At 42.9% G+C, this 14940-nt stretch overlaps 1 protein-coding gene across 4 annotated transcripts in view; it reads right to left on the bottom strand.

The window, feature by feature from the left end:
* LOC115205048 (mediator of RNA polymerase II transcription subunit 12) overlaps positions 1-14940 on the bottom strand; it is a 93557-nt gene that overhangs the window by 49678 nt on the left and 28939 nt on the right. For all 4 annotated transcript variants that reach the window (XM_029770613.1, XM_029770610.1, XM_029770612.1 and 1 more), the window contains exons 23-25: positions 8037-8157; positions 1425-1535; positions 1187-1300 (exon numbers count right to left, since the gene is read on the bottom strand). In XM_029770613.1, coding sequence (XP_029626473.1) covers positions 1187-1300; positions 1425-1535; positions 8037-8157 — 346 coding nt within the window. The remainder of the gene's footprint in view (positions 1-1186; positions 1301-1424; positions 1536-8036; positions 8158-14940) is intronic.

The raw sequence follows: 14940 nt of genomic DNA, 5'->3' as shown, positions 1-14940 counted from the left end.
TGGGTGAGTGGCCGACTTTTCCCCCTCATATCGTTTTCGGTACAGCTAGAGATGGTTAGCTAACAAGAAATGTAAATCGCTTTGCGAGTTAGCTATTCTGAACTTAAACGACTTATCGACAGTTAGATAACTAAGAGATATGCTATCAAATGTTTTTGGCATCTATAAAATGAGCGGGCAGGCAGGCAAGCTGCAGTAGGACGAGTAGGCAACTATTGCCCATCGTTTATCAGTGCAATTTTGACGGCCAACTAGCTGAAAAGGTTTGAGAGGGTTTATCTAATGTTCCTTTGTTAGATTTTAGCTCATCTTGCTCTGGCTAACACTAGTTGTTGATCTTGTCGTTTTAGATGTGCATAACTGAGGGAGAAAGAGCCTACCTTTTCATGGTTGTTTGATCAATAGGACTGTAAAGTTTGCAAATGTAAGAGGACTCCTGTGGTGTTTACATATTTCCAGAAATCCATTCAGGTGTATTTTGTGGCTTTTGGTGAATGCATTCTAATGATCTAAAGTCGCGCTGTTGTTACTGCCTGTCATTTTTACATTTATATTAACATTTTAGTCATTTAGTAGACACTCTTATCCAGAGCGACTTACAGTAGTGAATGCATACATTTCATTTCATGCATTTTTTTGTACTGGCCCCCCGTGGGAATCGAGCCCACAACCCTGGCGTTGCACACACCATGCTGGCGTTGCAAACACCATACTCTACCAACTGAGCCACAGGTCAAAGTGAATGATGGCAGGCCCGTGTGGCAAATGGCTTATTTGCATATAGGCCAACTGTAGCTCTGATTGGCTATGGCGCACTGGTCTGAGTAGACTCCGGTCCTGGACAAGGCAGTTTTATTTACTGCAGTGTCTATTAATTGTCCAAATGCATGGGAGCTTTCCCACTCTATATTGCTATAGAATTTTAACAAATGCCTTACTTTACATCATTCCCAAACATTCTATAAATTTATGAAAATGACTATATCTATGTGCACGCTTGTGAGAAAGTGAAAGTCATTCTTCCTGGGTATGTATATAAATATTTTAATACGATTTCATGTTGCTAAAACGCTGTCAGTTCCACTTTAATAACTATAAATACATCAACCTATTCACATTCAATTGTCAAATTGGACTCATACGCAACTTTAAGGACAAAATAATAGCATAATACTGAGTGTATTACCCAGCATAAAGACAGCCTTTAGGACAGCAAAGACAGCTCCGACCACTATGCTGTTCTGCGAGGCAGCCAGAAGGTGGCGATCACACGACGACCGGATCCCAACAGAAGAGTTATCTGCAAAATATAAAATCATTAACATCTACATTAAATCAAAAACATACATTAATTAATGTAATCAATTAATTAAAATAATATAAGATGTGGGATCACACTTGGAATTAGTTTGTTTTGTGAGTACCTGACTTGGCTCCATCCTGGGGGCAGGGGTTGCGTTGGGGGGTCTTGAAAAGGTGCAGCAGAATCCTGCAGGTCAGACGGGCTCCGGGCTCAGAGTCCTGCTCACTGCAGGCTGGGAGGAGACACACACAGAGAGAGGTAGGTTAGATGGGTACACATACAGACGGTCGCACAGACAGCCACACACAACCTCAACAATGAATCTGAAGGGGATTAAATCTGTTCTAGCAAAGTGTGACGACCCTCCCGCTCTATCGGCCAAATTCATTCTCTTTGCTCTTGTTTTCCTTAATATGATGTCAGTGGGCGGAGCTGGGAGGGTTGTCAGTGAAATGGGACACACCTGGGCCGGGTGTGTCCCGGGGATAAGTACACCTTCCCCTCATACATTGAAGAGACTCCATGCAGACACACTTTTTTTTGTTGTGGCATTTTTGGTCTTTTTTTCATTTGTTTTTGCACCTCTCAATACCCTTCATTATCACCATATATGCACACATCCACTCACTTACACTACTGACTACACACCATTGTTACTTTATTTAATAAATATATATATATGTTTGTTATTTCTTTATCTCTGCATTGTCTCCCTCTTTTGTTAAAGGCTACGAGCCGGTTCGCATCCCGGAGTCGCCTCTTCACTGTTAACTTTGAGACTGGTGTTTAGCGGGTACTATTTAATGAAGCTGCCAGTTGAGGACTTGTGAGGCGTCTGTTTCTCAAACTAGACACTAAAGTATTGTCCTCTTGCTCAGTTCTGCAATGGGGCCTCCCACTCCTCTTTCTATTCTGGTTAGAGCCAGTTTGCGCTGTTCTGTGAAGGGAGTAGTACACAGCGTTGTACGAGATCATCACTTTCTTGGCAATTGCTCACATCGAATAGCCTTCATTTCTCAGAACAAGAATAGACTGACGAGTTTCAGAAGAAAGTTCTTTGTTTCTGGCCATTTTGAGCCTGTAATCGAACCCAAAAATGCTGATGCTCCAGATACTCAACTAGTCTAAAAAAGGCCAGTTTTATTGCTTCTTTAAATCGGGACAACAGTTTTCAGCTGTGCTAACATAATTGCAAAAGGGTTTTCTAATGATCAATTAGCCTTTAAAAATTATAAACTTGGATTAGCTAACAACGTGCCATTGGAACACAGGAGTGACGGTTGCTGATAATGGGCCTCTGTACTCCTATGTAGATATTTCATTTTGAAAAGAAATCTGCCGTTTCCAGGTACAATAGTCATTTACAACATTAACAATGTCTACACTGTATTTCTGATCAATTTGATGCTGTTTTAAATGGACCAAAAAAATTGCTTTTCTTTCAAAAACAAGGACATTTCTAAGTGACCCCAAACTTTTGAACGGTAGTGTATGTACTAAACAGCTGTTGAAGATCACTAAGCACTACCAGGTTGAAATTAGTGATAAACCCCCCAAAAATTGTTAGGTTGATACTGAAGGCCAATCTGATGTAGAGTGGTGTACGCGTAGTTACCACTGGGGCAGCCTATGCCGAGGACTCGCCACCTCCCCAGCTGTCTTCCCATTTCACTCTGTTAGCTCTAGTCGTCTTTCTTTTGAACAGCAGAAAGAACTGCTTCTGTTACAGCTAGAGCATGATCGTGTTAAGCATGATAAGGAATTGGAATTTAAACAGGAATAGGAGCGTGCTAAAATCAAGCTGCAACAAGCACGGCTAGACTTGGTTAGGGATGGTAAGCTGTCGGTGGAGGGTTTGCTTAGGGAAGGTGACCCTGATTTACCTAGGGGTCGCTCCTCTCTCGGTCGTGCCCCGGACATATTTTATACTGTTGGAAACTTTTTTTTTTATGAAAAGGACCCAGATGTTATTTTCATTGTTTGAGTGAGTTGCTGACACTAAGAGTTAGCCTGATTCTGATCGCACTTTAATGTTGCAGTGTGTTAACTGGTAAAACGTGGTTGCTAATTTCTGTATTACCAAATGAGGAGAGACAAACTTCACACACCAGTCAGAGTTATACTTAAACTACATCTTTAATTAAGAGCTTTGCATTAGGACTTGACTTTCAACGATTCACCATTTCTAATGAACCATTGAGTGTCAACACAATGGCTACTGAGATCTTTATAGCAAAAATCCACCCCCCTTTGACATGACAAACCACAGATAGTTAGGAACGGTTCACAAAGAAAGACTGTTACTTGAGAGAGGAGTATCCACAGCCAGATAGCATTCGCTATAAATTATCGTTCAGTTTGGTCCCCTTGACGAGGTTTCTAATCTCGTTCCTGGTACTTCATAGTACAAAAACACCAACTCATCCACCAACTCATCCAATGGCATATATCAATTGTCAACTCTAGATACTCCCATCTCAAGCAAACCCCCTCTTGACCCCACTCCTGGACAAGCTCACTGAGGGGAGTGAGCCTCTAGGACATACACTATCCCAGGATAAGTGCAAGATCTAGAGAGAGGACATACAATGGTCCCAGACACTGCCATACACCTCCCCACAACATAAAAATGACTGGAGTGACTTGCGCACAGACATTGTTGAGACAAGTAATTGGTTCCCCATTAATCACGCCATCCCTTCACATGGTTTAAGAATAGGTAAAGACACATTCACATATGAAGACAATGTTTTATTCTGACTTCTCCCCTCTCTGGGCCCCAAGTGACTGAGCCCTAGCTAAGGGAAAAGTACAACTGTCAACACCATTAGGATGGAGTCCAAAGGGGACACCATCCTAATGACAAGTATCTCACATAAGCATATTATACAAATAAAACATCTTAATTATCTATGTTACCCAACTAATTCTGATTCATCCGCCACAAGCGCAGGAAGCATATTCAGCTCTTTGTGTAGCTGACAGTGTCAGCTACGCTAAGGTTATAATGGCTGTTTTACAGATTTACGAATTGCTTACTGAGGCTTACCGCCAACAATTTAGATCTTTAAAAAGGGCTGATTAAGACTCATGTTGCGTTTGCGCAAGAGTTATCTTCACAGTTTAATCGCATTCCGCCTCTGCGGTTAAGACTTTCCAGAGGTTGTGTGATCTGATTATGCTAGAGCAATTTAAGGACACAATCCCGGATCGAACAGCCATGTACATTAACGCACACAAAGTGAAGACTGTCTCTGAAGCTGCGGTTTTGGCGGACAAGTAAGTTTTGACTAACAAAAGTAGCATTGCAGAGTCCCGTATTCAGAGTGAGTGGGGGCGTCCGGAGAGACTTGGGTCTCGCCCACCGAGACACTCTGGTTCACGGGCAGAGCTTCATTCATCTAGGGTTGAGCCTGGTTCCCATGGTAAAGCTGACTGCAGTCAAGAGTGTCACTACTGTCAGTGTTCAGGTCACCGGAAAAACGAATGTCCTGTTCTCAGGGCTAAGGGTAAATTCAGTACTTGCGCTAACTTTAAGCCTAAGCCTACGGCGTTAGCGTCACCTGTCCCACATCCATTCACTCCTGTCAGTCCTATATATATATATATATATACACACTGCTCAAAAAATAAAGGGAACACTTATACAACACAATGTAACTCCAAGTCAATCAAACTTCTGTGAAATCAAACTGTCCACTTAGGAAGCAACACTGATTGACAATACATTTCACATGCTGTTGTGCAAATTGAATAGACAACAGGTGGAAATTATAGGCAATAAGCAAGACACCCCCAATAAAGGAGTGGTTCTGCAGGTGGTACCACAGACCACTTCTCAGTTCCTATGCTTCCTGGCTGATGTTTTGGTCACTTTTGAATGCTGGCGGTGCTTTCACTCTAGTGGTAGCATGAGACGGAGTCTACAACCCACACAAGTGGCTCAGGTAGTGCAGCTCATCCAGGATGGCACATCAATGCGAGCTGTGGCAAGAAGGTTTGCTGTGTCTGTCAGCGTAGTGTCCAGAGCATGGAGGCGCTACCAGGAGACAGGCCAGTACATCAGGAGACGTGGAGGAGGCCGTAGGAGGGCAACAACCCAGCAGCAGGACCGCTACCTCCGCCTTTGTGCAAGGAGGAGCACTGCCAGAGCCCTGCAAAATGACCTCCAGCAGGCCACAAATGTGCATGTGTCTGCTCAAACGGTCAGAAACAGACTCCATGAGGGTGGTATGAGGGCCCGACGTCCACAGGTGGGGGTTGTGCTTACAGCCTAACACCGTGCAGGACGTTTGGCATTTGCCAGAGAACACCAAGATTGGCGAATTTGTCACTGGCGCCCTGTGCTCTTCACAGATGAAAGCAGGTTCACACTGAGCACGTGACAGACATGACAGAGTCTGGAGACGCCGTGGAGAACGTTCTGCTGCCTGCAACATCCTCCAGCATGACCGGTTTGGCGGTGGGTCAGTCATGGTGTGGGGTGGCATTTCTTTGGGGGGCCGCACAGCCCTCCATGTGCTCGCCAGAGGTAGCCTGACTGCCATTAGGTACCGAGATGAGATCCTCAGACCCCTTGTGAGACCATATGCTGGTGCGGTTGGCCCTGGGTTCCTCCTAATGCAAGACAATGCTAGACCTCATGTGGCTGGAGTGTGTCAGCAGTTCCTGCAAGAGGAAGGCATTGATGCTATGGACTGGCCCGCCCGTTCCCCAGACCTGAATCCAATTGAGCACATCTGGGACATCATGTCTCGCTCCATCCACCAACGCCACGTTGCACCACAGACTGTCCAGGAGTTGGCGGATGCTTTAGTCCAGGTCTGGGAGGAGATCCCTCAGGAGACCATCCGCCACCTCATCAGGAGCATGCCCAGGTGTTGTAGGGAGGTCATACAGGCACGTGGAGGCCACACACACTACTGAGCCTCATTTTGACTTGTTTTAAGGACATTACATCAAAGTTGGATCAGCCTGTAGTGTGGTTTTCCACTTTCATTTTGAGTGTGACTCCAAATCCAGACCATGGGTTGATAAATTGGATTTCCATTGATTATTTTTGTGGGATTTTGTTGTCAGCACATTCAACTATGTAAAGAAAAAAGTATTTCAGAAGATTATTTCTTTCATTCAGATCTAGGATGTGTTGTTTAAGTGTTCCCTTTATTTTTTTGAGCAGTATATATATATATATATATAAAAAAAAAAAAAATTGGGTTGGTGTGGTGTTCCAGGGTCCTTGGTGGTCCCCAGTTTTATGGGGGGAGACCAAAAGGTTGGATCCGGATGGGGACCCGAACCCTGAATGGACCCAAGAACAATCAGACCCAGACCCGAGAACAAATCGACCTAGACAGTCCTATACTCAGCTGGCCCCTCCACCAATTTTGTGTTAAATGCACTACAACAAAGCTTTCTTAGTGTCCAACAAGCTTTCTCTACCCTTAACCCTGTTCTGAACACCTCCCAAACAAAGGATAATGTGGTTTAGTAAGAAGAATGCCCCTCCTCCCACAGATGTTACTACTACCTCTGAGGGTTTAGAGCTTGAGGTAGTCACCTCATACAAGTACTTGGAGTACGGCAAGATGGTGCACTGTCCTTCTCTCAGCACATATCAAAGCTGCAGGCTAAAGTTAAATCTAGGCTTGGTTTCCTCTATCGTAATCGTTCCTCTTTCACCCCAGCTGCCAAACTAACCCTGATTCAAATGACCATCCTACCCATGCTAGATTACGGAGACAATTTATAGATCGGCAGGTAAGGGTGCTCTCGAGCGGCTAGATGTTCTTTACCATTTGACCATCAGAATTGCCACCAATGCTCCTTATAGTACACATCACTGCACTCTATACTCCTCTGTAAACTGGTCATCCCTGTATACCTGTCGCAAGACCCACTGGTTGATGCTTATTTATAAAACCCTCTTAGGCCTCACTCCCCCCTCACTCCCGCCCTCATCCTCCACATACAACACCCGTTCTGCCAGTCACATTCTGTTAAAAGGTCCCCAAAGCACACACATCCCTGGGTCGCTCCTCTTTTCAGTTCGCTGCAGCTAGCGACTGGAACAAGCTGCAACAAACACTCAAACTGGACAGTTTAATCTCAATCTCTTCATTCAAAGACTCAATCATGGACACTCTGACAGTTGTGGCTGCTTTGTGTGATGCATTGTTGTCTCTACCTTCTTCCCCTTTGTGCTGTTGTCTGTGCCCAATAATGTTTGTACCATGTTTTGACAACTTTACAGGGGACTTTGAAAACAGGCTGAATGAGGCCTTGTCCTCTCAGTGAGAGGCAGCTTTGATTGGCCACCACAGACAGACACACACACTGTGCAGAGTGGGACCAAACACACTGTGGCGTTTACCTCCTGCTCAGACAGAAAATACAAAAGTAATGCATTATGGGGATGGGAGTATCTTCAAAGCCTAGAGAGGCAGGCAGACAGGGCCTCTGTGTACTGTAAACTCATTTATACCGAGATGGCAGAGAGTTTAGGCTAGATGAAATAGGAGACTGGGATCTAAGAATCTAAGAGTAAGGCCTGGGTGGTGTTCCTTAGGGCATTCAACAAAAACGCTTCAAAACATTTAGCAACGGAAAACGAAAATGAACGTTCCTTATTAGACCGAGTACAGGTCCATCCCTATTTCACGGTCTTCTTTTGTTTGGTGCCTCATGAACAGGACCCTGGCATTGGGTCTGGGGGTGAGAGACGGGCTCTTACCAGCGTTGAGGAGGGAAGGGATGGCTACGCAGCGGACCAGGTCCTCCAGGAGAAGACACTGACGGGCAATGAGGATGGCTACGAAGGTGGCCAGGGAGTCATGGAAGGAGAGATCGCTGACCTGAGACAGAACAGAGAGAAGGAAACAGAGAAGGAAATGTTCAAATTTGAAGTGGACTGCTAATTACTCAACACGTATTGGTGTAGAGAGAAAGAGATGCTGGAATGTTACTGTGTGTGTTCCACTCTAATCGTGCCTCTCAGAGCCGGAGGAGCATTCAGCAGGTCGGACACGAGGTGCATGTGGCAGGGGCTCCCCTAACGATCACAGATTACAAAAACAAAGCCAGCCATGTCGGGGACACCAATGCTGCCCTACCGGACAAGCTAAACACCTTTTTCTCACGCTTCGAGCACCACGATGACTAAGCAGCCAAGGAGAGCACCAGAGGACAACGAGGGTTACGTACATGTTTTTTTTTTATAAACTAGGGTACTATAGTGAGAATGTCCTATGCTGGACAACTTATTACATCTGGTGATAAGTCATTGCTAATAATCTGCCAAAAATGTTCAAGTAATTACATTAAGATATAGCTACAACGCAGCTATCGGAAAGTATTCAGACCCCTTGACTTTTCCCACTGTTAAATTACAGCCTTATTCTAAAATGTATAATTGTTTTCCCCCCCCTCCATCTACACACAATACCCCTTAATAAAGCAAAAACTGTTTTTTTAGGAATGTTAACAATGCATAAAAAAATTTAATCCTGAAATCTCACATTTACATCAGTATTCAGACTTTGTTGAAGGACCTTTGGCAGCGATTAAGTCCTCTTGGGTATGACGCTACAAGCTTGGCACACTTGTATTTGGGGAGTTTCTCCCATTCTTCTCTGCAGATCCTCTCATGCTCTGTCTGGTTGGATGGGGAGCGTCGCTGCACAGCTATTTTCAGGTCTCTCCTGAAATGTTCTATAGAGTTTTCATCAAGGATCTCTGTACTTTGCTCAGTTAATCTTTCCCTCGATCCTGACTAGTCTCCCAGTCCCTGCCGCTGAAAAACATCCCCACAGCATGATGCTGCCAATACCATGCTTCGCCGTATGATGAAGGTCACTGTGTTCTTGGGGATTTTCAATGCTGCAGAAATGTTTTGGTACCCTTCCCAGATCTGTACCTCGAAACAATCCTGTCTCGGAGCTGTATGGACAATTCCTTTAACCTCATGGCTTGGTTTTTGCTCTGACATGCAGTGTCAACTGTGGGACCTTATATAGACAGGTGTGTGTCTTTCCAAATCATGTCCAATCAATTGAAAGATCAATGGAAACAGGATGCACCCGAGCTCAATTTCGAGTTTCATAGCAAATGGTCTGAATAAGGTATGTTTATACTTAATTTTTAACTGTTTTTGCTTTGTCATTATGGGTACTGTGTGTAGATTGAGGATTTTAATTAATCAATTTTAGAATAAGGCTGTAACGTAACAAAATGTGTAAAAAAAAAAAATCAAGGGGTCTGAATACTTTCCGAATGCAATAAAATGCATAGGTAATTCAACTCATGTTTAACCCTTTCTCATGGTTGGTGTCTTGACAGATTTGTTTAAAATCGTGTCACGTAATACATTACTTTTCTGTCCTTGCATTTATGGCAGAGTAAGTTGCTGTGATATCATGTTTTAAGCATTAATTAGTTAAATTAGACATTGAACTTGAACCCTTTAAGAATCCTGGATCTAGCTTTCAGTAAAATGTTTGTATAGAGATCTAAGAAATTCAGTGTAACTACATTTACATTTGACATTTTAGTCATTTAGCAGACGCTCTTATCCAGAGCGACTTACAGTAGTGAATGCATACATTTCATAAATGTTTTTCTCTCCCGTACTGGTCCCCCATGGGAATCGAACCCACAACCCTGGCGTTGCAAACACCATGCTCTACCAACTGAGCCACACGTAACATTTGCCGTCTCCTTATGTCAGCATTTCCCAAACTCGGTCCTCGGGACTCCAAGGTCAAAGCTTGATGATTAGTTGATTATTTGAATCAGCTGTGTCGTGCTAGGGCAAAAATCTAAACGTAAATCCGGGGTCCCGAGTACAGTGTTTGGGGAAACCCTGCCTTATAGGCACACAAATGCAAAATGTGCTGAGTATGCGATTGCAAAATCTAATGCTTCTAACTGAAAGAGTCACCTTGATACTTAAAACCTAAATCGATACTGTCATTAACGTGGTTCTTCAATAATTATGCATAATACTTGTTGGATGCGCATTTGGTGTCTGATTAGTTATGCCATGATATTTTCACACATCATCATCATACGATCCAGGAAGGAATTTTTATAATTGACAGTCAAGTAATGAACAGCTGTTGTGATAGCGCATGCAACACAATAGCCCAAGTGCTGTATAAAAGGTGTTTGCGAGGAATGTCCAGAATATAATTTCTTTCTCATTCCTCACGCTGGTGAAGACAGTTGTGCCTGGATCCACATTGGATCTAATATCCCTATCAAATTGATGTTGATCATCTGTTGCTGTGGGCTTGCTTTACAGCAGGGTCTCATTAGATTTAACAGAGAAAGCATCAAGGTCATGGGTTCATGTTTTAGTGGCTTGGATTGGACAGTCATTTATATATATGATAGACTATGATGCAACACCCAACGCTATTCCTATTAATTATTCTGGATATAATTATAAAATAAATACACTACCGGTCAAAAGTTTCAGAACACCTACTCATTCAAGGGTTTTTATTTTTACTATTTTCTATATTGTAGAATAATTGTGAAGACATCAAAACTATAAAATAACACATATGGAATCATGTAGTAACCAAAAAAAAGTGTTAAGCAAATCAAAATATATTTCAGATTCTTCAAATAGCCACCCTTTGCCTTGATGACAACTTTGCACACTCTTGGCATTCTCTCAACTAGCTTCACCTGGAACCCTTTTCCAAAAGTCTTGAAGGAGTTCCCACATATGCTAAGCACTTATTGGCTGCTTTTTCTTCACTCTGCGGTCTGACTCATCCCAAACCATCAAAATTTGGTTGAGGTCGGGGGATTGTGGAGGCCAGGTCATCTGATGCAGTACTCCATCACTCTCCTTCTTGGTCAAATGGCCCTTACACAGCCTGGAGGTGTGTTGGGTCATTGTCCTGTTGGGAAAAAAATGGATAGTTCCACTAAGCTCAAACCAGATGGGATGGCGTATTGCTGCAGAATGCTGTGGTAGCCATGCTGGTTAACTTGTTAGGGCAGTATTGACACGGCCGCATAAAAAACGTACCCGATTTAATCTGGTTACTACTCCTGCCCAGTAACTAGAATATGCATATAATTATTGGCTTTGGATAGAAAACACCCTAAAGTTTCTAAAACTGTTTGAATGGTGTCTGTGAGTATAACAGAACTCATTTGGCAGGCAAAAACCTGAGAAGGTTTCATGCAGGAAGTGGCCTGTCTGACAAGGTGTTGTTGTTCTTGCTTCTGTTTATTGAAGAGTCAGGATCTTAGCTGTAACGTGACACTTCCTACGGCTCCAATAGGCTCTCAAAGCCCGGGAAAAACCTGAATGATGACGAGGCAGCCTCTGGCTGAAACACATTATCGCCTTTGCCAAGTGGCCCATCAGAGGACAAAGGGCTTAGGCTCGTGCCCGAGTCGACCCAGTGATATATTTTCTTTCGGCTGTTTACCTAATTGCAGATTCCCGGTCGGAATATTATCGCTTTTTTACGAGAAAAATGGCATAAAAATTGATTTTAAACAGCGGTTGACATGCTTCGAAGTACGGTAATGAAATATTTAGAAATCTTTTGTCACAAAATGCGCCGTGCGCACGACCGTTATTTACCATTGGGATAGTGTCTGGAATGCACGAACAAAACGTCGCTGATGGAACATAACTATGGATTATTTTGGACCAAACCTACATTTGTCATTGAAGTAGAAGTCCTGGGAGTGCATTCTGACGAAGAACAGGAAAGGTAATCAAACTTTTCTAATAGAAAATCTGACTTTGGTGAAGGCTAAACTTGGTGGGTGTCTAAATAGCTAGCCCTGTGATGCCGGGCTATCTACTTAGAATATTGCAAAATGTGCTTTCACCGAAAAGCTATTTTAAAATCGGACATATCGAGTGCATAGAGGAGTAATGTATCTATAATTCTTAAAATAATTGTTATGCTTTTTGTGAACGTTTATTGTGAGTAATTTAGTAAATTGTTAGTAAATTCATCGGAAGTTTGCGGGGGGTATGCTAGTTCTGAACGTCACATGCTAATGTAAAAAGCTGTTTTTTGATATAAATATGAACTTGATTGAACAAAACATGCATGTATTGTATAACATAATGTCCTAGGTGTGTCATCTGATGAAGATCAAAGGTTAGTGCAGCATTTAGCTGTCTTCTGGGTTTTTGTGACATTATATGCTAGCTTGAAAAATGGGTGTCTGATTATTTCTGGCTGGGTACTCGGCTGACATAATCTAATGTTTTGCTTTCGTTGTAAAGCCTTTTTGAAATCGGACAGTGTGGTTAGATTAACGAGAGTCTTGTCTTTAAATAGCTGTAAAATAGTCATATGTTTGAGAAATTGAAGTAATAGCATTTCAAAGGTATTTGAAAATCGCGCCACAGGATTCAACTGGCTGTTACGTAGGTGGGACGAATTCGTCCCGCCGGTGCTAGAGAGGTTAAGTGTGCCTAACTCAATAAATCGCAGACAGTGTCTCCAGCAAAGCACCCCACACCATAACAATTCCTCCTCCATGCTTTACGGTGGGAAATACACATGCTGAGATCATCCGTTCACACATACTGCTGGAACCAAAAATCTCATATTTGGACTCCAGACCAAAGGACACATTTCCACCGGTCTAATGTCCATTGCTCGTGTTTCTTGGCCCAAGCAAGTCTCTTCTTCTTATTGGTGTCCTTTAGTCGTAGTTTCTTTGCAGGAATTCAACCATGAAGGCCTGATTCACGCAGGCACCTCTGAACAGTTGATGTTGAGGTGTGTTTGTTACTTTAACTCTGAAGCATTTATTTGGGCTGCAATCTCTGCAGCAGAGGTAAGTATGGGTCTTCCATTCCTGAGGCAGTACTCATGAGAGTCAGTTGCATCATAGCGCTGGATGGTTTTTGCGACTGCACTTGAAGAAACTTATTTGGGCCCTATATGTACAAGTATATAAATGATACAATTACAAGAAAGTCCTTGCATTTGACTTGAAAATGACTGTATGAACCCTGCTTAAAAAGGATATACAGTGCATTTGGAAAGTATTCAGACCCCTTGACCTTTTCCACATTTTGTTACATTAAAGCCTCATTCTAAAATGGATGACATTAAAAATGTTTATCAATCAATACACAATACCCCATAATGACAGAGCAAAAACAGGTTTAGAAATGTTTGCACATACATACATACATACCATACATACATACCATACATATAAAAAAAAAAAACTTATTTACGTAAGTATTCAGACCCTGCTATGAGACTCAAAATTGAGTTCAGGTGAATCCTGTTTCTATTGATCATCCTTGAGATGTTTCTACAACTTGATTGGAGTCCACCTGTGGTAAATTCAAGTGGTTGGACATGATTTGGAAAGGCACACACCTGTCTATATAAGGTCACACAGTTGACAGTGCATGCCAATGCAAAAACCAAGACATGCGGTCGAAGGAGTTGTCCGTAGAGCTCCGAGACAGGATTGTCTTGAAGCACAGATCTGGGGAAGGGTACCAAAACATTTCTACAGAATTCAGTAGCCTCCCATCATTCTTAAATGGAAGAAGTTTGGAACCGCAAAGATTCTTCCTAGAGCTAGCCATTCAGCCAAACTGAGCAATTGTGGGAGAAGGGCTGATGGTCACTGACAGAGCTCCAGAGTTCCTCTGTGGAGATAGGAGAACCTTCCAGATGGACAACAATCTCTGCAGCACTCCACCAATCAGGCCTTTATGGTAGACTCAGACCATGAGAAACAAGATTCTCTGGTGTGATGAAACCAAGATTTAACTCTTTGCCCGAATGCCATGAGTCACATCTGGAGGAAACGTGGCACTATCCCTACGGTGAAGCATGGTGGTGGCTGCATAATGCTGTGGGGATGTTTTTCAGCGGCAGGGACTGGGAGACTAGTCAGGATCGAGGGAAAGATGAACAGAGCAAAGTACAGAGAGACCCTCGATGAAAGCCTTCTCCAAAGCACTCAGGACCTGACTGGGGCGAAGATTCACCTTTCAACAGTACAACGACCCTAAGCACAGAGCGGAGTGGCTTCGGGACAAGTCTCTGAATGTCCTTGAGTGGCCTAGCCAGAGTCTGGACTTGAACCCGATCGAACATCTCTGGTGAGTCCTGAAAATTGCTGTGCAGCAATGCTCCCATCCAACCTAACAGAGCATGAGAGGATCTGCAGAGAAGAATGGGAGAAACTCCCTAAATACAGGTGTGCCAAGCTTGTAGCGTCATACCCAAGAAGGCTCATGGCTGTAATTGCCGCCAAAGGCCCTTCAAAAAAAGTACTGTGTAAAGGATCTGAATTCTTATGTAAATGTGATCTTTTTAAAAAAAATTTAAAAAAATTAGTTAACATTTCAAAATCACTTTTTTGCTATGACTTTTTCCAAATTTTATGTTATCCATTTTATCCATTTAAAAATGGATAAAATGTTTAAATTGATGAGGGGGAAAAAAACAATTTAATCCATTTTTAGAATAAGGCCGTAACATAAAATTTGGAAAAAGTCAAGGAGTCTGAATACTTTTGGAATGAACTGTATAGTCATAGGGTAGCCCATGTTGTTGTATAGGCGGAGTTATGGGCCAATTTGCATATTTGTTCCTCAAAGTGAACGGGGAACT

This window comes from Salmo trutta, chromosome 13 (assembly GCF_901001165.1).
Source record: "Salmo trutta chromosome 13, fSalTru1.1, whole genome shotgun sequence".
Classification (NCBI taxonomy): Eukaryota; Metazoa; Chordata; class Actinopteri; order Salmoniformes; family Salmonidae; genus Salmo; species Salmo trutta.
The sequence above is the reverse complement of the archived record's forward strand: the minus strand, read 5'-3'. Positions and strand labels throughout refer to the sequence as shown.